The sequence below is a fragment of the Drosophila arizonae genome, chromosome 2 (genome assembly GCF_054131065.1).
Source record: "Drosophila arizonae isolate 15081-1271.41 chromosome 2, UAZ_ARI_1.0, whole genome shotgun sequence".
Taxonomy (NCBI): domain Eukaryota; kingdom Metazoa; phylum Arthropoda; class Insecta; order Diptera; family Drosophilidae; genus Drosophila; species Drosophila arizonae.
Genome location: NC_142922.1, coordinates 6,079,143 through 6,102,188, shown reverse-complemented (window position 1 = coordinate 6,102,188; position 23,046 = coordinate 6,079,143). Strand labels below are relative to the sequence as shown.

Below are 23,046 nucleotides of genomic sequence, written 5' to 3'. Positions count from 1 at the left end.
TTAACTCCGCTGTTTAAATTTGAAAATGAATGAAATTCTCGCCATTGAATTTGCTTCAAAAATATGCAGGCCAATTTTGAAATTAGTTCTTTGCCGGTTTTATATATTTTTTTGTTTCTTTATTTTACATTTTACATACATAATTCACACATTGTAATTATGAAATATTTTCGCATTTACAATCACTTAAAAACTAAATTTGTTTATGCATTTATTTTCGGCCTGTTGTTTTAATTTGAATTTCTTATCATTAGCTGTTGACATAATATTCAACGCTTTGAATTACAAATTTTCACAACAATTACATTTGCTTTGTCACTTTCGATTGATTTTTTGCTTTTTTTATTTTATTCAATTGTAGATGTTTAAACTTTATTTTTTTGTTTTTGTTTTGCATTTTGTTGTTGTTTTGTTTTTGTTTCCTTTTCTTGTATACGCCTATATCTGACTTAAATTACAAATCATTAAATTATTTTAACATGTACTTAGATTGGATTAGATTGTTACAGCTACCCGCCCGTCGCCCAGAGCTTCAGAGCGCTGCCGCTGCCGCTGCGCGCGATTCAACTTTTAGTTCAACGCTTTGCTTCGACCAGCTCGCACACACAAACATCTGCAGAACATACGGCGAATGATGACACAAATTGCAATGTTAATTTTCGAAACGCTTCTGCTTTTAACTTAACGTAATGCAGCTCACTATGCGAACGTAAACTGAGCATAATGCAGTGTGTAGCTAGCTTAGCTGTAGAAACGATAGGAATTGAAACATTAGGGTAAATGTCAAGCGTCTCCTCGATAACAGATTTTAATTCCCGGTCATTGTGGTCATTGTGGTGATGTTGCTGCTGCTTGTGTCGTTATTGTTGTTGTTGGCATCAGTACTAATAGTTTCAGACTCGAACACGATATTGGCCTGTTGTTGTAAATTTTGCGGACGTTGATGTGGATGCGGTCGCTGCTGGCTGCCCGAATATTGCAGACGGCGTCGAAGCAGGCGTCATGTCTCTGCTCATTGGGTTTGATATTGTGGCATCGCAGCGCTGTACATCATTTGTGGGGCAAGCGAACCGTTCGCGGCAGCAGCCGCACTAGCAGCGGCACTCACTCCTGGCACCACAGTGGCGCCAGGCACACCCCATGCCATATTTGGCGGCATCACACGGTACCCGGCAGCTGGAAAGGACAACGCACAACATATTATAAATCATATATATAATACATGAAATATGTATGTAATTCTCTTGTTGGTTCGATACGTACGTACAGCTCCTGCCTGTTGAGCACTGGTAGTGTAGGCATAAGGATAATAACCCTGCTGCATGTACTGCGTTTGCATCTGGGCCGGGTAGCTCTGCTATAAGATATATATAAGTGGGGGAGCGAAGTTAAGTAACTAACTTCTTGTTTGCATTGCCATTGTCACTTACCGCCGGTGGGTACCAGTAGCCCATTTGTTGGTATGCTGCCGCATAAGGGTACTGTGCCTGCGCCGCCGCTGCAGCGGCTGCTATCTGTTGGGGCGTCATCATTTGGCCGGGTAACGCTGTCCCAGTGGCTGCGGCAATCTGTTGCTGTGTCATCATTTGGCCTTGCATGCCAGCTGCACCTGCGGCGGCGGCCGCATTTGCTGCCGCCACGGCGGCCACATTGGCAGAGGCAGCCGCCGCAACGGCTGCGTTAACATTGTTGGCCGAGTTATCGCCACCATTTTCCTTGCCCCAGAAACACTTGACATGATTGCCGTGCACCTCGCTGTTGTGCGTATGCTCGATGGCGCGTGCCGCCGCCTCTTTTGTAACGAACTTGATGAACGCGAATCCCTTGTCTTTGAAAACACGGACATCCTGTATGGGGCCAAATTGCATGAAGTGCTTATGCATCAGCTCATCGCTGATAACATTTGGCGGGAAGCCGCCACAGTAAACGGTGGTGTTTGTGGGACTTGACTGATTGTAGACCTCCTCGAAGGTGTGTCGTTGGTTGTTCTTAATGCCATTACCAGCGCCGCCGCCGCCACCCATTCCACCCATGCCGCCACCTTGGCCACCTGACTTGGACGATTCCCGTGGCGGTGGCAATTTGCGTGTTGACCAATTCGTGCGTATATTACGTGAACCGATCCATTGGCCATTCATTGACTGAATTGCATTCTCGGCTTCGGCCTTCTTTACAAACGATACGAAGGCATAGCCCTTGGACTTCATGGTCTGTGGGTCGCGCACAATGCGACAGTTTGATATCTCGCCAAATGGCGCGAAAGCCTCGCGCAGCGTCTCTGTCTCAATCTCTGGACTGAGATCACCAACAAATATATGATGGTGCGAGCTGATGTCTGTCTTGGGCGTGTTGCCCGGACTAGTGGCCCAGTTGACCTATGAGTAGCATATAAATTTATATCTTTACGTTATAGATTATAGAATGAATACGAACCTTGATCTCTTTGTCTAGAAACACACGTTTGTTCATGGCCGTCAGTGCAGTGCTGGCCGCCTGGTAATTGGAATATTCGATGAAGGCATACGGATCATTGCCTGGTTCCCTTATGATTTTACAGCTTTTAACTGGTCCCATTTTGCCAAAGAGTGCAATAAGCAGATCCTCCGAAACCGAACTGTCCAGGTTGCCAACGTACAACGTTTTCGGTTGTGACTCGTCCATTTTCACCCAGATGCTAGCTAGCTACTGATGTATCTACTTAACTGTCTCTCTATCTATTGAAGTGCTTCTACTGCTGCTGCTCCTGCTGCTAGTGTCCAATGGATGTTGTATTAACTACTCTACAGCTACTCTCCACATTAATACAAAAACACTTATCAGGACAGCTAATGCCTGCGACTTTTAATATTTTAGTTTGATATAAAAATTCAATGCACTCACGTTTACAATCATATACAAAATGTATATTAATTTATATATGTATATACATATACATATATTATTCAATTCAAACAACTAAAACTTCAGATAATGACTAACAACGAAAACTAATTTCTATTACTCTTTTTTTTTTTTTTTTTTTTTTTTGTTGAAATTAATTTTGAATACTTCCGATTCTGGACTATACAACTATTCTGTTTTTGTTAATTTATATATCCGTGTATATAGATCTAGATATATATTAGTAGTAAATCTTTTTGCTTAATGCTGAGGTTCGTCGTTTATTGCTTTCGCTGTTGTTGTTTCTGCTGTTGTTGTTGTCAGTAAATTTCTTTAATATATATTCTAACTATGCGCTAATGGAGTGATTTGGAATATATCGATGTGCTTGCTTGCTTGCTTTAGCTTGTTTGACTCCAGTTGTTGTCGTTCTTGTTGTCTGGTGGAACATACTCTTTGAGAGTTGTACACTAACTGAAGCTAAATTTAAATTTCTATTCAAATTTTAATTAGTATTGCTCTATACAAATAGTCATAGAAAAAATGTATATATTCTGTCAGTACTGTGGTTGATAGATTTAAATAGAATTTTATATCAACACTAACTTTCTGCTCATTTCTGGTACAAAAACGTGTGTATGTATGTATGTATTATATAAACGCTGCCTTCAGTGAAAGTTCGCCCGATTATTGGTTGGATTCGAAGTTGAAGACTGGAATCACTGTAACAAAAGCAAAAATAAAATAAAGTTAAAACAGTTTATATTAGCAGTAGGTAAGAATGAGAGAATTGTGAATTTCATATTGTATATTGTAGCCGGGGAGTTTTTTTATTTTATTTTTTTTTGTGATTTAATGTCCACAATCCACAATAGAACCAAGCAACACATGATCGACTTATTGCTATGGGGAATTAGGCGAGCATTTGATATGGATAATGTTGTATGAGCGCGAGTGCGAACATGAAACAAAGGCAGCGGGTAACGCAAAAGCATTGCAGACACACACAGACGCATATACACACACACGCACACACCCGCACGCAACACTCTCACAAAAGTAGTGTGAAGCGACGGTCGCAACTGGCTCAGTTATTCATATTAACATCTAATACAACATTTTTTGGAATCAAGTGCATTTAGCGAATTACGTAGAATTAAATTAATAAAATAAATACAACTTTCTCGGTCATTTAAACATTTTTTTTGTTAGCTAAAATAATTATTGAGCATTAACAAAATCACTTACACACACACACGCGCGCGCATAGAAAAAGAGGGAGAAAGAATGAACCAAAATCAACTAGGAGATGAATGACCGTCCATAACAAAATACACAATGGAAGAGAAAATGGGAGGAAAGAAAAATTTGCCAAAACCGAAACCGGCCAACAAAAAAAAAAAGAAACGCACACGGTTGCATTTGTACTATTTCTTATATTATATTATTTGAAAACGCTTTTAATGCAGAAGAAATTAATTTCCACGCCATTTTAATTGTAATTTAAATTTGATTGCATGATCAAGAAACGAAGTAGTTCTCAAAGTCATAGTCAAAATAAAATGAAAGGCAGCGAATCGAACGGAAAGCTAAAAGGCGTCGCGATTGTCTTTTTGTTTGCGTTTTGTGTTGCTTCTCACATGAATTGACACTTATTTTGCTTTTGAATAAATGAAGTTGCAACCTATTGCAATATAAAGTCTGTATGATTTTTTATTCCATTTCATTTCGTCTTTTTTTTCCGGTCAGGCAACGCGAATTCGGATTTTCGCGATGGTTATCTAGTTATATATTATTTATACATATATATATATATATATGCATATGCATGTATGTATAATATACAAGCGCATGTATGTATATGCATGTATATACATATCTTGTTCACTTTGCTGCTGCCATCTTTTATGCTAAGCGTTGTTCGATTTGCTGTTTTACCCCTCCTACCCGAAACCGATGCAGAAAGCTAGAATTATCATTAACACAACTACCACCGCTGCTGCCATCGGTGTACACTGCCCATTGTTCGTAGCTGGCATCACTTTCAGCTCAAAATTTCTGATTTCATTTCTAAAATTCACTATTTTATTGCACTCAGTGACGTGGCTGCGCTTGTAAATTTACCGCTTTTCACTTCACAAAACCTTTGGTAACATATATCATTTGTCAACTTATATCAGCCGCTACCGGTTTTTATTAAATTTGATTTTCATTCGATTTGATATATTGGTTAAAAAGTTCTATGAACGCGTCGCCAAATTTTTACCTTTCGTCGTCCAAAATGCGAACTAATTAAATGAGCACTTTGTGTGCGACTGTCTGTGCTGCCAACTCAGTTCGATTGCTATGTTTCAATGGCGGCAAGCCAATCAAAACCTGAAAAACAATATGAACAGAAGACGCAACTAAAAAAAATTTTATTTAGTACTTTTTGTACAATCACACCTGCTTTACAATATAAATCAAATAAGTTTCAACCAATTTTAAACAATTTTAATTAACTATTTATCGTGTGGCAACTCTGTGCAGATTGATAAACTCATGCATCACCGCTTTCTCTTTCTAACGCACGCTCAAAAGGCCGATGTAGCAGCACAAAGCAGAATAGCCAAGAAGTACAACAGTCGAAGAGAAAACCTATAAAATGGTGATTAATATTTTTGTAAACAGTAAACAGTTAATTTCTGTTAATACAAATGACATTAATATTAAAGATTTAAATGGTCTCATTGAGGAAGCGACAGTAAGTAAATACTATCTATCATTGATGCATTTGAGCAAATAATAACAGAAGTTTTCATAGCATTTGCAGCCCGAGGAATATTATCTGACATGCAATGGCAAACGTTTATATGAAAACATAAGATTTCAACATGAAATTGGTACCATTCATTGCATCCTCCGTCAGGTTGGTGGAAAGGGAGGCTTCGGATCTATGCTGCGAGCGATTGGCGCGCAAATCGAGAAGACTACAAATCGTGAGGCATGTCGAGATTTGAGTGGACGTCGCTTGCGCGATATTAACGAAGAGAAACGTGTCCGGGCATGGCTGGAAAAGAAAGGCGAACGTGAACGTGAAGCTGAGGAGCGTAAGAAACGAAAAATTGAGAAACTTTTAGCAGTGCCCAAGCACGAGTTTAAAGACGATCAGTATGAGGAAGCCAGAGCTAAGTTGACCGAAAAGGTGAATGATGCATTCGAGGAGGGACTCAAACAGACCGAGGAGGCCAAGACAGCCAATGGAGGCGACACTGATGCAACCAAAGCTGTCCCAAGTTCGTCCAATACTAGTGCAATTGGTACTAAACGAAAGGGCGACTCAGTTACCACTGCAAAGGCGATTAAAAAGAAAAAGGCCGCACTTTGGATTGATGACAATTTATCTGGCAGCGATTCAGACACCGACGACAGTGAAATTGAAGCTGATACAAAAAAGTCAATTAAATGTTAAAGAGTTTATTTGTAATATTAAGCACTAAATATTATACATAATTAAAATAATGACAATCGACAATTTCATTGCGAGACGAACTGGGAAGAAACCCAAGCCAGACCCCACTTTAGATTCGTTAGCATGAACTTTAAAGCTTTTGTCCATTGTTCCTCTGAGTTGAATTGGATTCTGTAAATTTTAATATATAAATAATTTTGTCAACTGTAAATGGATATGGTTTGCTCACTTGATGGAGTAAGAATTGCCTGTGGAAGAATCAATTATTTTCCCCTTTTCCATTTTGTATGGCAGCAGAAAGTCGGTGTCGCGCTTCTCCACCTCCTGCTGGAACTGTGTCAAACAGTCGAGAAACGCCACCATTGCAGCATCAAATTTGGTATCCCAAAAAAACTTAAAGCCTCCGCTGCCATACAGAGGCAACTCCCGATTGTCGCCTAGTACCTCCACATACGAATGATTGCCAAATGGAACGACGCGATAGCGTTCAAAGGTCAGGCCAATTTTACGCGCCAGAGCTGACAGCAACAACACCGTCTGCCCCCAGGCTGCATTTATCTCTGACCAATCCACGGAGACCGATGGCAGGCGTCCCAGTCGAAAATTGTTGATTGTACCAAAATGACCAGCATGCCAGATATGAAATGTTATGTTAAAAATGTTCGTGTCCCGTAGTTTATCCAGTTGCTGCTTGGAGTAGGCTATCTGGCACTCCAGGCTGCGCTTGTCGTCTTCCGTGAGCATCAATTCCCGACGATGCTTTGTGTATTCACGCCAGTAGCTTTCCTCCTGTTCATGCAACTTTTCCTTTACCAATTCCTCTTGCTCAATGGCTTCATTCAAGATCTTCTCCTCGGCCTTTAGGTTTGCCAGCTCCTTTAGTAGCTCTTGTTCACTTTCCTTCAATTGCTGTAATTCCTTATCAAGGGCATCCACATTCGGAACTTCTTGCTGCTGTTCTAGTTCGTTGAGGTAAGTTTTGTATACATGCCATTCTTCTTCAGCAATTCGGAGCTCTCGATCCATGATCTCCAACATTGAATCGGCACACTCTTCACATAGCGGATGATCGATCTCCGAGTTCGAGGACAAGCAATCAAACAGCTCTGCTTTAAGCTTGAATGCAGAGCTCAATTTCTTATTGTCACGTCCATCAGATACCATGGTAAAACCCGTACCATTGATAGAGTCTGTTAGCCTGAATGGCGGCACAAAGTGGTCAAAGCTATGGGCATCTTGTGGATCGATAGTGTTCACATTGCCACCATAGATAGGTACTAAAATCAGATCGGCACATTTAAGCAACATAAATTAAAAATTAATTCAAGTTATTGTATTATTGTCTTACGTGAAAGTTCAGCCATAGCATGTACGCTTATTTTCTCCAGATTCTCGTCCAGTACTATGGGCTGCAGGCACCGCTGGCAGGCGAACGAGACCGGCTGCTTTTCCGCGTCAGTCATGGTTCTGCCTTTGCTTAATACCCTTTAATCAATGCATACAATTTAATTCCTTTTTTTTTTTTGCATGAAAACGCAAAATACAAATAGTCAATCAGCTGTTCGATGTGCTGATTGTAGAGTTGCCACTCTTGCACACAGAGCTGCGGCGCAGTAACATATACGATAGCAAAAAAAAAAAAAAAGAAAATTGTCAACTCATAACAGACCAAAACAAATGAGCACAAAGCTTGAAATAAAAAACAAAAATAAACCTGTTTGTAACCCAGAAACATTGGTCCAATGAAGCAAAGGCGCGCGCCAAGAACCTTGAATAGCGATTGTTGCTGTTACAAATAACACGAAGTCAAAAGCAATTGATAAGCAACTGAATAAGTCACATTCGCAGTCGCAGTCGTAGTCGCAGTCGCCGTCGCTCACGAAGAGAGTTTTGTTTTGGTGAGAAAAGCACATGCGACGTAGTCATTATGGCGCCCTCACACACAATATCAATCTTCAACGCACAAACCGTTTGTTTCCATCTTTCAGTTGTCGCCAGGCAGTGCTACATAACGGAAGTATTTTTTTTGCCCTCGCATCTTGCTCATTAAAAACTGATCAGAATAGAATTTTCTGACATAAACTCTAGCTGCTGCAGACATATGCACATGTTTCCAGATTCAGGCAATTAATTATACTAATAGTTACTGCGATATATTCAATTTCACATAAGAGAAGCATTTATACACTGCTCTCAAATCGGGCCATTTTCATTTAGCAAAGCGAGAGTAGCGCACGACAGATAATACGTAATACGTAATCAGTAACGACTGCGGAGGCGTTAGTGCTGCGGAAAGAACGAGAAAAGACGCACGACTCTTGAGCAATGGTTTCATATTTTGTGCCGCGCGGTCGTTTTCTGCTAAAGGCGGGAAACATTAGAAAGGCCATACAGGAGCAGCAGCAGCCAAAGCAAGTGCTGCATAACGGAAACTGGCCTGTGCTCCGGCACTTTCGACAATTGCCCGCAAATGCCGCCTCCAATGAGTCGATAATTGCCAAGCCGAAGCCACAACAAGCCAAACAACAGACGCAACTACAATTACGCCGAAATGCGCTCGCACGGTGGACAGGATTCCTATTGCGCTGGGCACCCATGGGCTTGTGTGTCTTCGGTGCCATCGAATGGCAGTTGCACAAATTTCGATGCGAACGTAAGGGTACCCAGCGCACCGCTTCGGAGTTCCAGTCGCGGATCTACTGCTCACTCCCATTGCGCATTATCAGTCGCTGCTGGGGCTGGCTGGCCTCATGCTACATGCCCCATACTCTGCGCCCCTATATATACGGTTGGTACTCAAACATGTTTAATGTAAACATTGACGAGGCTTTGTATCCCGATTTCAATCACTACGCCAGTCTGGCTGAGTTTTTTACACGCCCACTCAAAGAAGGCGCGCGCATCATCGATGATAAGTCACCGCTGGTCTCTCCGGCTGACGGAAAGGTTCTGCACTTTGGCAGCGCTGCAGACTCACTAATCGAGCAGGTGAAGGGCGTCAACTACAGCATCGAAGATTTCTTGGGACCACTGCAGACGGTCGAACAATCGAACGAGCCAATCAGCTATGCTCAGGCCTTAAAAAAGAAGCGCGACGGCTCAACGGAACTGTATCAATGTGTTATCTACTTGGCCCCGGGAGATTATCATCGCTTTCATTCACCGGCTGCCTGGGAACCGACAGTGCGACGTCATTTCTCAGGCGAGCTCTTATCTGTCAGTCCTAAGGTGGCCAACTGGCTGCCTGGTCTATTCTGTCTGAATGAACGTGTCCTATATATGGGCAAATGGAAGCACGGCTTCTTTAGTTACACAGCCGTGGGTGCCACCAATGTGGGCTCTGTGGAGATTTATATGGATTCTGACCTAAAAACCAATCGCTGGACGGGCTTCAATGTGGGTGCTCATCCACCAAGCACATACGAATACGACGAACTCCATTTAGACGCGAAAAAGCCCGATCAGCCAGGCCAAAAGTTCTCGAAGGGCGACCTCATCGGACAGTTCAACATGGGCAGTACCATTGTGCTCCTCTTCGAAGCGCCCAAGACCTTCAAGTTCGATATTGTGGCTGGTCAACAGATAAAAGTAGGTCAATCCATTGGACACATTGCAGATCGCAAATGATTTATCACAAATATCCTAAAGAGACCATAATTGTATAATGTGTCTGTATGCCTAAGTAGTCTATGTTACTAGACACGTCCTAATAGCACATAGTAAGACAGTTAATCGTTGAATTTTATTATGAACAATGTTCTAAATTTTTATGTAAGCATTAAGATCAAGCATTATGTACCTATTTGTATTTAGTTACTGATGATTTATATAGCTGCGCTTTTTTACGCCATATTCATAGCTAGTTAGTTGTATTTGCAATTTCATTAGTTTTAAGAGCCCATACCTGTATGTATAACGATGTTTTCTAATAAAGTTTGCATTAAAACATTAATATTATTTGTCACACAACAAACAAAATTTGAGAGTGCTAGTGAAACAAGTTGTTTACCACAAAATGCGACATTTGGATTAGTCCAACCCAAACTCGACTCTTCTGGCACGCGTCAGTTAATGACGTACGTGACCCGTCCGAGCCCCTAACAGTAGACATCCACATCCCCATCCACATACAGGCAAATTGTTATCAGTTCTGTGTGTTGGCGGTCCATGGGAAAAACAATTCTAATCGGAAGCTATGCTTCTTTCAGTTCTGATTAGACGCCTTTAACCTTTAATTGTTCCACCTCCATGTAAACAGTAATGATAACGGTCGACGATTTATTCACATACATATGTATGTTTGTATGCATGATTTCTTCATACATAATTATGTTTACGCCCAATTCAATTTACAATTTCATTAATCTTTGTTCATTGCTTATCAGCTCTGTTTTCAAAATAAACCCTAAACAAAATTAATTTACGCATTACATACTTCCTTTATAAATATCTAAAACTTTTCCACCATATCTTAACTTAAAAGGAAACTGAAAATTTTCGTCTATCAGTTCGTGTGAAAGCGCTGTTAAATGTATATGAGTCGCCCAATAATATTCATACATTGTATGTATGTGTAACTTTTCTCATATGTGCGGTTAGTTTAATTGAATCCGGGATCGTAGACTCATAGAACGATTAATTGATTTAATCAACGAGCTTGCTCGGGCGTTTGACTTATCATGTGATGTGAACTTGGCAAACCCTCTTCACGTATTGGATGAGTGATAGTGCAAGCGGCTGGTAACAAAATATACTATAATTAGGACTCAAAATACGCCTAAATTAATTGTTTTCAATACTCAAACAGTTTATTCAAACTTACTGATTAAAAAGCCGACAGTCTGGCAGCGCCATCAAACAAAACAGCTGATAGCCGGCATCGACATCAGCATCAGCTTTGTTGCCACCACTGTTCAAAGATTCAGGCTGCCACTGCATCTACGGTTTACATAACATTTGTTATTAAACTATTATCACAATGGCAAAAATACTTGTAAGATATTTTCCCACTGTGATTCGAACTGCAAGCTGTAGTTTACGCCATTTATCGATTGGAAACCCTAACAAACTTGCCGTTGCAAAGTCAACAATTTTACAAAACATTTTTACCGCCACAACAACTCAACGTCTCTACAGTAGTGGCAGTTCCATTGGCATTGTGGATTATGCTGCAGTCAAGAAATTGGTGAACGAGCCAAATAAGTTGCTCATTGATGTGCGTGAGCCAAAGGAATTACAAGAAACTGGACAAATTCCATCCAGCATCAACATTCCATTGGGCATCGTTAGCCAAGAGCTGGCGGCCAACGACCAGGTGTTCAAATCGAAATATGCACGGGATAAGCCACAGCCCGATACGGAAATTGTGTTTCATTGCAAAGCCGGAGTTCGTAGCTTGAAGGCTGCAGAAGCGGCTGTCGCCCTCGGCTTTAAAAATGTGAAGAGCTACGAAGGATCCTGGCTAGATTGGGCCGAGCACGAAGGACTACCAAAGTAAATACTCAAAACTCGAAATATTATATTAGATAACATTGCTTTTATTGAATTATATTCAAATTAAATAAAATTGTATAAACTTACAAATAAATAAATTGACTGAGATCTAACTTTACTTAGAACTAATAATACTAATTAAGGAACATTGTACTTTTAATCAACCTCCTCAATGGTGGGGCCACCGCTACCATTGCAGCCTCTAGCTTGTTGACCACAGTGGGACGCTTGAGGACCATCGCCGCCTCCAGCTGACTGATGCATCTTCGTCATCACAGGACTGCAGACTTTTGTGAGTTCCTGCAGTTTGTATTCGTACTCCTCCTTCTCGGCTGTGGTATTAGCATCGAGCCACTTGATTGCTTCGCTGCACGTGTCCAGCACGGTGCTTCGCTCCGACTGCGAAATCTTGTCTTTAGCGTTTTCGGCAGCCTCCTTTACGCCAAAGATGTAGCTCTCCAGCTGGTTGCGAGCAGCAATCCTCTGGCGATGCTTCTCGTCCTCCTCGGCATACTGCTCGGCCTCACTCACCATGCGATCGATGTCGGCTTGCGAGAGACGTCCCTTGTCGTTCTTGATGGTTATGTTCTTGGCATTGCCAGTGCTCATCTCCTTGGCTGTCACATTGAGTATGCCGTTGGCGTCCAAATCGAAGGTAACTTCCACCTTTGGCACACCGCGCGGAGCTGGCGGAATGCCGGTCAGATTGAAAGTGCCCAGCACGTTGTTGTCCTTTGTCATGGCGCGCTCGCCCTCAAACACCTGAATTGTCACGGCGGGCTGGTTGTCCGCGTATGTGGTGAAGGTCTTCGACTGCTTGCAAGGAATGCGGCTGTTGCGCTCAATCAGTTTCGTCATTACTCCACCAGCTGTCTCTATGCCCAGTGAGAGCGGCGCGACATCGACCAGCAGCACGTCCTTGATCTGGCTACTCTGGTCTCCACTAAGAATGGCAGCTTGAATGGCGGCTCCGTAGGCCACCGCCTCGTCCGGATTGATAGACAGGTTGAGGCTCTTTCCTGAGAAGAAGTTCTGCAGCAGGCTCTGCACCTTCGGAATACGTGTCGAGCCGCCAACCAAGACGATGTCGTGAATCTGGCTCTTGTCCATCTTGGCATCATTCAGAGCCTTCTCCACAGGCTGCAGTGTGCCGCGGAACAGGTCGGCACACAACTCCTCGAAGCGCGCTCGGCTAACCCTTGTGTAGAAGTCATGGCCCTCAAACAACGCGTCGATCTCGATGGTAGCTTCGGTGCTTGACGACAATGTGCGCTTTGCCCTCTCAGCTGCAGTCCGCAGCCGACGCAGTGCTCGTGGATTGGAGCGCATATCCTTTTTAAACTTGCGCTTAAACTCATCTGCCAAGTGGTTGACTAGTCTGTTGTCGAAGTCCTCTCCGCCCAGATGAGTATCTCCAGCAGTGGCTCTCACTTCGAACAGAGAGCCCTCGTCGATGGTCAGGATTGACACATCGAAGGTGCCGCCACCCAAGTCGAATATTAGAACATTGCGTTCGCCTTTGAGATTCTTGTCCAAGCCATAGGCCAGAGCTGCTGCAGTGGGCTCATTGATGATGCGCAGCACGTTCAGCCCGGCGATGGCACCGGCGTCTTTGGTTGCTTGACGCTGCGAGTCATTGAAGTAGGCAGGCACAGTGATGACGGCGTCTCTGATGGTGGTGCCCAAGTAAGCTTCGGCCGTCTCCTTCATCTTTACCAGAACCATCGAGCTGATCTCCTCCGGCGCAAAGCGCTTCTGTTCGCCTTTGAACTCGACATTTATCTTTGGTTTGCCGCAGTCGTTGACCACTTTGAATGGCCAGTGCTTCATGTCGCCCTGAATCTTCGGATCATCATATTTACGTCCAATCAAACGCTTCGCATCGAATACAGTGTTACTTGGATTCATGGCCACTTGGTTCTTGGCCGCGTCTCCAATCAACCTCTCCGAGTCGGTAAATGCCACGTAGCTGGGCGTGGTGCGGTTGCCCTGGTCGTTGGCTATTATCTCCACCTTGCCGTGCTGGAAAACACCAACACAGGAGTAGGTGGTTCCCAAGTCAATACCAATTGCAGGCATTCTGGATTCTTCTTCTGTTCTCTTCGATTGCAAAAATTTGTTTATGCTTTACTTTTCAAATTTCCTCTTTTCAGCACTCTATGTGTATATATTCTTCTTCGAGTATTTTATTGTCACTGATACTTTTGTTTAATACTTTTTGTTTATACTTTTCGAAAATATACGTTAGCTTTTCAGCTTTTCTTTGTTTCGCTTGTTGTGTTTTCACTACAATTGCTTGCTATGAACTGTGATGAGGTGGAAATGCGCACTGCTATTTATACTCAGCCGGTCAGTGGTGGAAATTTCGAGATTCCCCTCAAAAGAGGCAGAATTGCCATGGTGATTCCAGAGAGAACGAAAGTACATGTACTCAGTTCTTTTATTTCAAAGAAGTATGAGCTCGGTCTTTTATGGACGATATATGTACATATCAAATACATACATATGTATGTATATTTCCATATATATACGTACATATGTATGTATGTAAGCATATTCCATTAAAAATTGAGCAATTTTGGTAGCATATACAAACAATCTGTGTGCCAGAGCTATTTGGCAACCCAGAAAGTATTTTCCAGAGTACAAAAGACATACATACATATGTATGTATGTATGCACATACTTACATAAGTATTTATGATATTATTATTTATAGGATTAGTGTCATAAATACAATTATGTACATATCGATCGCAATACAAATTGCCATCAATGGTGCCCCGAAAAAGATGAAAAAATTTAAATTCGTGTCAGACTTCTTGACTCCCATGTAAATACATATGTACATATTCCTAAAATATCAACGTTAGTAGTTACTTAGACAAACTTTCTGGTTAATCTGATTTGCAAATTATAAGAGCAACCGTACCGGCAAACACAGAATAAATTAAATAAATTAAATTATTAAAGAACAAACAAAAATGCAATAAGTACTTTTATTTTATCTATCCATACAGAATCTGTTCATGCGAGCATTGAAAATTTAGTCTCTAAATTTTATAGTTGTTAACAAATTATTGAGCAAGGTAAGTTTTGAGTGAGTGGGTCAATCGACTGCCAAACCAATAACAAACACTTGGCTTTATATATTCGACATGACTGTTTAAATGTCATTCCCCTTCGGCATTACACACACATACATATACTCATTTTATACGAATCGCTCTGTCGAATTGCCTCGAACATTCTACTCTCTTTGAGCGGAATCTCGAAATTTCCACCACTGACCGGCTGAGTATAAATAGCAGTGCACATTTCCACCTCATCACAGTTCATAGCAAGCAATTGTAGTGAAAACACAACAAGCGAAACAAAGAAAAGCTGAAAAGCTAACGTATATTTTCGAAAAGTATAAACAAAAAGTATTAGTGACAATAAAATACTCGAAAAATATTATATACACATAGAGTGCTGAAAAGAGGAAATTTGAAAAGTAAAGCATAAACAAATTTTTGCAATCGAAGAGAACAGAAGAAGAATCCAGAATGCCTGCAATTGGTATTGACTTGGGAACCACCTACTCCTGTGTTGGTGTTTTCCAGCACGGCAAGGTGGAGATAATAGCCAACGACCAGGGCAACCGCACCACGCCCAGCTATGTGGCATTTACCGACTCGGAGAGGTTGATTGGAGACGCGGCCAAGAACCAAGTGGCCATGAATCCAAGTAACACTGTATTCGATGCGAAGCGTTTGATTGGACGTAAATATGATGATCCGAAGATTCAGGGCGACATGAAGCACTGGCCATTCAAAGTGGTCAACGACTGCGGCAAACCAAAGATAAATGTCGAGTTCAAAGGCGAACAGAAGCGCTTTGCGCCGGAGGAGATCAGCTCGATGGTTCTGGTAAAGATGAAGGAGACGGCCGAAGCTTACTTGGGCACCACCATCAGAGACGCCGTCATCACTGTGCCTGCCTACTTCAATGACTCGCAGCGTCAAGCAACCAAAGACGCCGGTGCCATCGCCGGGCTGAACGTGCTGCGCATCATCAATGAGCCCACTGCAGCAGCTCTGGCCTATGGCTTGGACAAGAATCTCAAAGGCGAACGCAATGTTCTAATATTCGACTTGGGTGGCGGCACCTTCGATGTGTCAATCCTGACCATCGACGAGGGCTCTCTGTTCGAAGTGAGAGCCACTGCTGGAGATACTCATCTGGGCGGAGAGGACTTCGACAACAGACTAGTCAACCACTTGGCAGATGAGTTTAAGCGCAAGTTTAAAAAGGATATGCGCTCCAATCCACGAGCACTGCGTCGGCTGCGGACTGCAGCTGAGAGGGCAAAGCGCACATTGTCGTCAAGCACCGAAGCTACCATCGAGATCGACGCGTTGTTTGAGGGCCATGACTTCTACACAAGGGTTAGCCGAGCGCGCTTCGAGGAGTTGTGCGCCGACCTGTTCCGCGGCACACTGCAGCCTGTGGAGAAGGCTCTGAATGATGCCAAGATGGACAAGAGCCAGATTCACGACATCGTCTTGGTTGGCGGCTCGACACGTATTCCGAAGGTGCAGAGCCTGCTGCAGAACTTCTTCTCAGGAAAGAGCCTCAACCTGTCTATCAATCCGGACGAGGCGGTGGCCTACGGAGCCGCCATTCAAGCTGCCATTCTTAGTGGAGACCAGAGTAGCCAGATCAAGGACGTGCTGCTGGTCGATGTCGCGCCGCTCTCACTGGGCATAGAGACAGCTGGTGGAGTAATGACGAAACTGATTGAGCGCAACAGCCGCATTCCTTGCAAGCAGTCGAAGACCTTCACCACATACGCGGACAACCAGCCCGCCGTGACAATTCAGGTGTTTGAGGGCGAGCGCGCCATGACAAAGGACAACAACGTGCTGGGCACTTTCAATCTGACCGGCATTCCGCCAGCTCCGCGCGGTGTGCCAAAGGTGGAAGTTACCTTCGATTTGGACGCCAACGGCATACTCAATGTGACAGCCAAGGAGATGAGCACTGGCAATGCCAAGAACATAACCATCAAGAACGACAAGGGACGTCTCTCGCAAGCCGACATCGATCGCATGGTGAGTGAGGCCGAGCAGTATGCCGAGGAGGACGAGAAGCATCGCCAGAGGATTGCTGCTCGCAACCAGCTGGAGAGCTACATCTTTGGCGTAAAGGAGGCTGCCGAAAACGCTAAAGACAAGATTTCGCAGTCGGAGCGAAGCACCGTGCTGGACACGTGCAGCGAAGCAATCAAGTGGCTCGATGCTAATACCACAGCCGAGAAGGAGGAGTACGAATACAAACTGCAGGAACTCACAAAAGTCTGCAGTCCTGTGATGACGAAGATGCATCAGTCAGCTGGAGGCGGCGATGGTCCTCAAGCGTCCCACTGTGGTCAACAAGCTAGAGGCTGCAATGGTAGCGGTGGCCCCACCATTGAGGAGGTTGATTAGATCTCTACTCAGTTACTAAACTGTTAATCCGAATTAGTATTATTTATGTGATCTATTAGAGAAATTATCTCACCAAAGAATCTGTTAAAGCCATACATAGATTGAATATATATTTATGTTAAATTATTGTTATCAATAAATGCTTTAATTATTTAAAAAAAAAATAAGAACAACTTTTTATTGTGGTAATTGTATAATTTAAACTTCACATGCGCAGCGCGCACAGGTAAAATTACTGGCAAATAGAGTGACCAGAACATTTTTATTTATGAAATTATGTTCGGCTGTTTGCGACTATTTTTAAATAACAGGGCTTGATTACTAACTAAACACAGCATATATAATTCATTGAAGTTATAGTTATATATAAAAATGCTCATGTTTTACTTCGTAACAATATTATTGAATATTAAAATGTTATAAAGTAAGCAGGAGCACTCACCATGATGACGATAGCTATCGATATGTTTTGTTCATTGCTCGATTGTTGTTTTATTATGGTATTGTGCTTTGCAACACTTTAGTCACGTCGCAGTGAATGGCAATCTAAAAAAGAAGCTTCTTGGCGCAAGAAAATCTTGGAAAAAATATAAAAATATAGTTTTTGTGTGTCTTATTGTTGTGGTATACGCTTGAATATAGCAACAATGGCTGACGAAGATGAGGAAATGGGACATAGAGGGTTAGTTACAGCTAAACACAAAGAGGGAGAAGAAACTGCATTTCTTCAATTCATTGAAATGGAAAATTTTAAGTCCTACCGTGGCCACATTGTTGTGGGTCCCTTAAAGCAATTTAATGCTGTTATTGGACCCAATGGCTCTGGCAAATCTAATTTCATGGACGCAATTAGTTTCGTAATGGGCGAAAAAACATCGAGTCTGCGTGTAAAGCGTCTGAACGATTTGATACACGGTTCATCCATTGGCAAGCCAGTGGCGCGCAGCTGCTATGTGACGGCCAAATTTATTTTGGATGGAGAGAAGCATATGGATTTTCAACGCGCCGTAATAAGCGGATCCTCGGAGTACCGAATAAATGGCGAGGTATGCGGGACAAAAATGTTTTATAAACAAAAACTAATCTTTGCATCCCTAGAGCGTTTCAAGTAATACTTACCTTAATAAGCTAGAAAAACTGGGCATCAATGTGAAAGCAAAGAACTTCTTAGTGTTCCAAGGCGCCGTGGAAAACATTGCCATGAAGACGCCCAAGGAGCGAACGGCTCTTTTCGAAGAAATTAGCGGGTAAGCCGCAAAGCATATCAACTCCGCTTCAGATTATACATTTTCTGCATATTTTTAGATCGGGTCTGTTAAAGGATGATTACAATCGACTTAAGCAGGAAATGATTGTCGCCGAAGAGGAGACACAGTTTACGTACCAGAAGAAAAAAGGAATTGCTGCCGAGCGGAAGGAAGCCAAACATGAGAAAATGGAGGCCGAACGTTATACACGATTACAAGATGAATATGTAGGATTTAGGTTTTCTTGTTTGCTCAACAGTTATTAATCACATTTTCTTTGATTAAATTGCAGAACGAAAAACAAGTGGAATATCAATTGTTTCGCCTATTTCACGTTGAAAAGGATATACAGAAGTATGTTGCTGACTTGGAAGTGAAACAGCAAGAGCTAAAGGCAGTAGAGCAACGCAAAGAAGCTGCTGACGAGGTGCTCCGCGAGAAGAAAAAGGAAGCTGGCAAATTAACACGCGACTTAGCTAAAATTGATCAGGAGATACGTGAGTTTGAGACTCAGCTTAATAAACGACGTCCATTGTACATCAAGGCAAAGGAAAAGGTGGCACATTGCAAGAAGAAGTTGATATCGCTGCAAAAGACGTTGGAAACAGCTAGAGAGGCGGACAATGCACATCAGCAAGATATACAAAAGCTGGAAAAGCAATTGAGTGACGTCGAGGCATTAAAGAAGCGGTTTGAGGATGAGATTGAAAACGAGTCCCAGAGACGTGGCAAAAGCGTCAACATGGAGGAAGGTCTCGTACAAGAATATGATCGGCTGAAACAGGAGGCCGAAGCAACTGCTACACAATATCGTTCTGAGCTGGATTCTATTAATCGTGAGCAAAAATCCGAACAGGATATGCTTGATGGTGAAACCAATCGCAGAGCTTCCGTGGAGGAATCGTACAAGAAGCTCTCATTGCAGCGCGAAGAAGCAGTTAAGCGTAGAGATAAACTGATGGATCATATCAAATCGTCTCAAGCGGCACTGGAAGAACAGAATCGTATAAAGGATGAGCTGCGACGTGATGTGGGAAGCTCGAAAGAAAAAATTGCTGAAAAACAGCGTGAGCTTGAGAATGTGCGCGATCAGCTGGGCGATGCAAAGAGTGACAAGCACGAGGATGCCCGTCGTAAAAAGAAGCAGGAAGTGGTTGAGCTCTTCAAGAAGCAAGTACCCGGTGTGTACGACCGCATGATTAACATGTGTCAGCCCACACACAAACGCTACAACGTGGCCGTCACAAAGGTATTGGGCAAGTTTATGGAAGCCATAATTGTGGACACAGAGAAAACCGCGCGGCATTGCATTCAGGTTAGTTGTGTAGCCAAATCAAAGTTCTATTGGTTTATTAAAGTGCCTTTGCTTTTGCAGATATTGAAAGAGCAAATGCTTGAGGTGGAGACATTCCTGCCACTGGATTACCTGCAAGTTAAACCATTAAAAGAGCGTCTCCGGAATATCAGTGAACCACGTAATGTTCGCCTGGTGTTCGATGTGCTCAAATTCGAGCCACAAGAAATTGAACGCGCTGTCCTGTTTGCCACTGGCAATGCTCTGGTCTGTGAAACGCCAGAGGATGCCATGAAAGTAGCCTACGAAATTGATCGATCACGTTTTGATGCACTGGCGCTGGACGGCACATTCTATCAAAAGTCCGGTCTCATCTCTGGCGGCAGTCATGATTTGGCGCGTAAGGCGAAGCGATGGGACGAAAAGCACATGGCGCAACTTAAAATGCAGAAGGAGCGTCTTAATGAGGAGCTCAAGGAGTTGGTGAAAAAGTCGCGCAAACAAAGTGAGCTGGCAACAGTTGAATCGCAGATTAAGGGCCTCGAGAATCGTCTGAAATACAGCATGGTTGACTTGGAGTCATCAAAGAAGTCCATTAGCCAATATGATAACCAATTGCAACAGGTGCAAAGCCAGCTGGATGAGTTCGGGGTAAGTGACATCCGAGTCAAAGCATTTCTAAACACTTCTCTACTCCAGCCCGTTATTCTGCTTACAGCCCAAGATTAGTGAAATCGAGCGCCGGATGCAGGACCGTGAAGAGCACATACAAGAAATCAAAGAGAATATGAATAATGTGGAGGACAAAGTATTTGCCGACTTCTGTCGGCGACTAGGTGTCAAGAACATTCGTCAATACGAAGAGCGTGAGCTGGTAATGCAACAGGAAAGGGCACGCAAACGTGCCGAGTTCGAGCAGCAAATCGATGGAATCAACAATCAGCTGGACTTTGAGAAGCAAAAGGACACGCGCAGTGAGCTATTGTCTAACAGTATTTAATATTCAATATTTAAAACATCATTTCATATTTATAGAGAATGTTGAGCGATGGGAGCGCAGCGTGCAAGATGAAGAAGATGCATTGGAAGGCCTTAAAGCGGCCGAAGCGCGGTATTTAAAGGAAATGGATGAAGAGAAGGAGAAAATGGAAAAGTTCAAGCAGGAGAAGCAAGCCAAGAAGCAAGCTGTTGATGACATGGAAGAGGACATTTCAAAAGCGCGTAGAGATGTTGCGAACCTGGCTAAGGAAATACACAATATTGGCAGCCAAATGTCGTCAATTGAATCGAAAATAGAGGCCAAAAAGAACGAGCGACAAAACATTTTATTGCAGGCCAAAGTAAGTACGGCGGCAATAACAGATTGTAACTTGTATTAAATATGCTATTTACTTCAAAGACTGATTGCATTGCGGTGCCCTTGTTGCGTGGCTCTCTAGATGATGCAGTGCGACAAAGCGATGTAGACAGCGTGGAGCCATCGACATCAACGATGCACGATAATCTGTAAGTATTTGCCTATATGTCGCAGATTTAAGTATTGACATTTGAACCTACTCTAGTATTGAGGTTGACTATCGATCGCTTCCACGCGAATTATGCAAGCTCAAAGACGATTCCGCCTTCAAGAAAACCAATGAACAGTTGCAGAAGGATCTGCAAAGCAAGCTAGATGTTCTGGAGCGGATACAAACACCAAATATGAAAGCGATGCAAAAACTGGACCTAGTTACGGAGAAAGTCCAATCTACAAACGAAGAGTTCGAGAATGCCAGACGTAAAGCCAAAAAGGCCAAAGCGGCATTCGAAAAAGTGAAGAACGAGCGCTCGTCACGATTCGTGCAATGCTGTCAGCATATATCCGATGCCATCGATGGTATTTACAAGAAATTGGCTCGCAATGAAGCCGCTCAGGCATACATAGGGCCTGATAATCCCGAAGAACCGTATTTGGATGGCATTAATTACAATTGTGTCGCACCCGGCAAACGTTTCCAGCCAATGAGTAATTTGAGCGGTGGAGAAAAGACAATCGCTGCTCTGGCCCTACTCTTCTCTACGCACAGGTAAGTGCGGTCTATAAATACATGTCAAAGATGGAAAGTAATTGCTGACGCATATTTATCCTTAAAGCTATCATCCAGCGCCATTTTTCGTACTTGACGAGATTGATGCCGCTTTAGATAACACAAACATTGGCAAAGTCGCTTCATACATTCGAGATCACACAACAAATTTGCAGACTATTGTCATATCCCTGAAGGAGGAGTTTTATGGTCATGCTGATGCGCTGATCGGCATCACACCTGCGGTACGTAGAATTTAATATGTCTACCAAATTTATGAATACAAATTTTGCATTTGCAGGAAGGCGATTGTCTCATATCTAACGTCTACATAATTGATCTAACTTGCTACGAAGACAAGTGACGTGCAGATTTTAAGTAGAGTTATGCATAAGATATTTATAATCCAGATCATTTCAGACAACTACAATTTTAATAAGAATAAACAGTTTTATGATTTTGTAGATATTAACCATGGGTTTTTAGATTTTGAACTAACGCCAAACTGTCTCTTAGTGGTTACTTTTGAAGGTCTTGTTAATGTTTCCTATATTTTAATGTAAACATCTGTTTGAATCCATAATAATTTCTCCTGTTCATTGAAAATGAATCCCAAGTGCTCATACCTTTGAATTAGAAAAGTCATTTTATTTTCAAAATAATTTCTTCAACTTTAATAGTTTCCTTTATTAGGCATCTGTTGGGTTGGTTGTACTGTACTGTAAAAGTCTGATTGTGATTGTGGGGAGAATTGTATATATAGTGGGATAATGTATAGGTGATGCTGGCGATTTTCGGCATATGAGATATATACATATACTATTATAGGCAAGTATAAATATATATACATATAATTATATGTGTAGGTAAAACAACTGGTTTTTCTTTTCGTTTCAATATTTACTTTTCCGTTTTTTCTTTTCTTCATGTAAAAAACTTGTATTTCTTGATGAACAAAAACAAACAATTTGATTATTCAGTTATCATAATTTAAAAATAATCATATCAAACAGATAAATATAGTAATTCCTAGCTGTTGGTGCTGGCTGCTGCATCTGGTAATATGGTGATCATGATCATCATCATTATTATCTTAATCCTAGCTTGGCAATAAGCTAAGTTATGAAAAGGCTGCTACTGCTCA

The 23,046-nt window shown here is 42.4% G+C and overlaps 8 protein-coding genes across 9 annotated transcripts; 5 read left to right on the top strand and 3 right to left on the bottom strand.

Annotated features, from left to right (window-relative positions):
* Positions 1-82: 82 nt before the first annotated feature.
* On the bottom strand, positions 83-5,256 carry Rox8 (TIA1 cytotoxic granule associated RNA binding protein Rox8). 2 transcript variants are annotated; one of them, XM_018008907.2, is made up of 5 exons: positions 5,147-5,256; positions 2,434-3,602; positions 1,431-2,375; positions 1,264-1,357; positions 83-1,176 (listed from the first exon to the last, which is right to left on the bottom strand). In XM_018008907.2, exons 2-5 carry the CDS (start codon positions 2,659-2,661, stop codon positions 1,013-1,015), a joined length of 1,431 nt encoding a protein of 476 aa, XP_017864396.1. In that variant the 5' UTR covers positions 2,662-3,602; positions 5,147-5,256; the 3' UTR covers positions 83-1,012. The 2 variants fall into 2 exon arrangements, with proteins under 2 accessions (XP_017864396.1, XP_017864404.1); XM_018008915.2 differs by having other exon boundaries at positions 1,264-1,354.
* LOC108614735 (splicing regulator SDE2) lies at positions 4,900-6,381 on the top strand. Its single transcript, XM_018008981.2, has 3 exons — positions 4,900-5,029; positions 5,461-5,623; positions 5,684-6,381. Exons 2-3 carry the CDS (start codon positions 5,525-5,527, stop codon positions 6,329-6,331), a joined length of 747 nt encoding a protein of 248 aa, XP_017864470.1. The 5' UTR covers positions 4,900-5,029; positions 5,461-5,524; the 3' UTR covers positions 6,332-6,381.
* Positions 6,321-8,185, bottom strand: Atg6 (Beclin-1-like Atg6). Its single transcript, XM_089462955.1, has 4 exons — positions 8,046-8,185; positions 7,680-7,934; positions 6,561-7,608; positions 6,321-6,502 (listed from the first exon to the last, which is right to left on the bottom strand). Exons 2-4 carry the CDS (start codon positions 7,792-7,794, stop codon positions 6,397-6,399), a joined length of 1,269 nt encoding a protein of 422 aa, XP_089319081.1. The 5' UTR covers positions 7,795-7,934; positions 8,046-8,185; the 3' UTR covers positions 6,321-6,396.
* Positions 8,088-10,283, top strand: Pisd (phosphatidylserine decarboxylase). Its single transcript, XM_018008925.2, has 2 exons — positions 8,088-8,229; positions 8,320-10,283. The coding sequence occupies exon 2, from the start codon at positions 8,657-8,659 to the stop codon at positions 9,956-9,958; it is 1,302 nt and encodes a 433-aa protein (XP_017864414.1). The 5' UTR covers positions 8,088-8,229; positions 8,320-8,656; the 3' UTR covers positions 9,959-10,283.
* A 1,026-nt stretch (positions 10,284-11,309) lies between these two features.
* LOC108614764 (rhodanese domain-containing protein CG4456) lies at positions 11,310-11,937 on the top strand. The gene has a single exon (XM_018009015.2). It carries the CDS (start codon positions 11,310-11,312, stop codon positions 11,826-11,828), a length of 519 nt encoding a protein of 172 aa, XP_017864504.1. The 3' UTR covers positions 11,829-11,937.
* Positions 11,848-13,903, bottom strand: LOC108614754 (heat shock protein 68). Its single transcript, XM_018009005.2, has one exon. The coding sequence runs from the start codon at positions 13,901-13,903 to the stop codon at positions 11,981-11,983; it is 1,923 nt and encodes a 640-aa protein (XP_017864494.2). The 3' UTR covers positions 11,848-11,980.
* A 1,252-nt stretch (positions 13,904-15,155) lies between these two features.
* Positions 15,156-17,498, top strand: LOC108612285 (heat shock protein 68). Its single transcript, XM_018005166.2, has one exon. The coding sequence runs from the start codon at positions 15,373-15,375 to the stop codon at positions 17,293-17,295; it is 1,923 nt and encodes a 640-aa protein (XP_017860655.1). The 5' UTR covers positions 15,156-15,372; the 3' UTR covers positions 17,296-17,498.
* A 297-nt stretch (positions 17,499-17,795) lies between these two features.
* SMC1 (structural maintenance of chromosomes 1) lies at positions 17,796-22,374 on the top strand. The gene is made up of 11 exons (XM_018005121.2): positions 17,796-18,341; positions 18,394-18,542; positions 18,601-18,769; positions 18,835-19,857; positions 19,918-20,487; positions 20,555-20,810; positions 20,872-21,176; positions 21,236-21,342; positions 21,399-21,902; positions 21,970-22,147; positions 22,204-22,374. The coding sequence occupies exons 1-11, from the start codon at positions 17,943-17,945 to the stop codon at positions 22,264-22,266; spliced, it is 3,723 nt and encodes a 1,240-aa protein (XP_017860610.1). The 5' UTR covers positions 17,796-17,942; the 3' UTR covers positions 22,267-22,374.
* Positions 22,375-23,046: the final 672 nt, after the last annotated feature.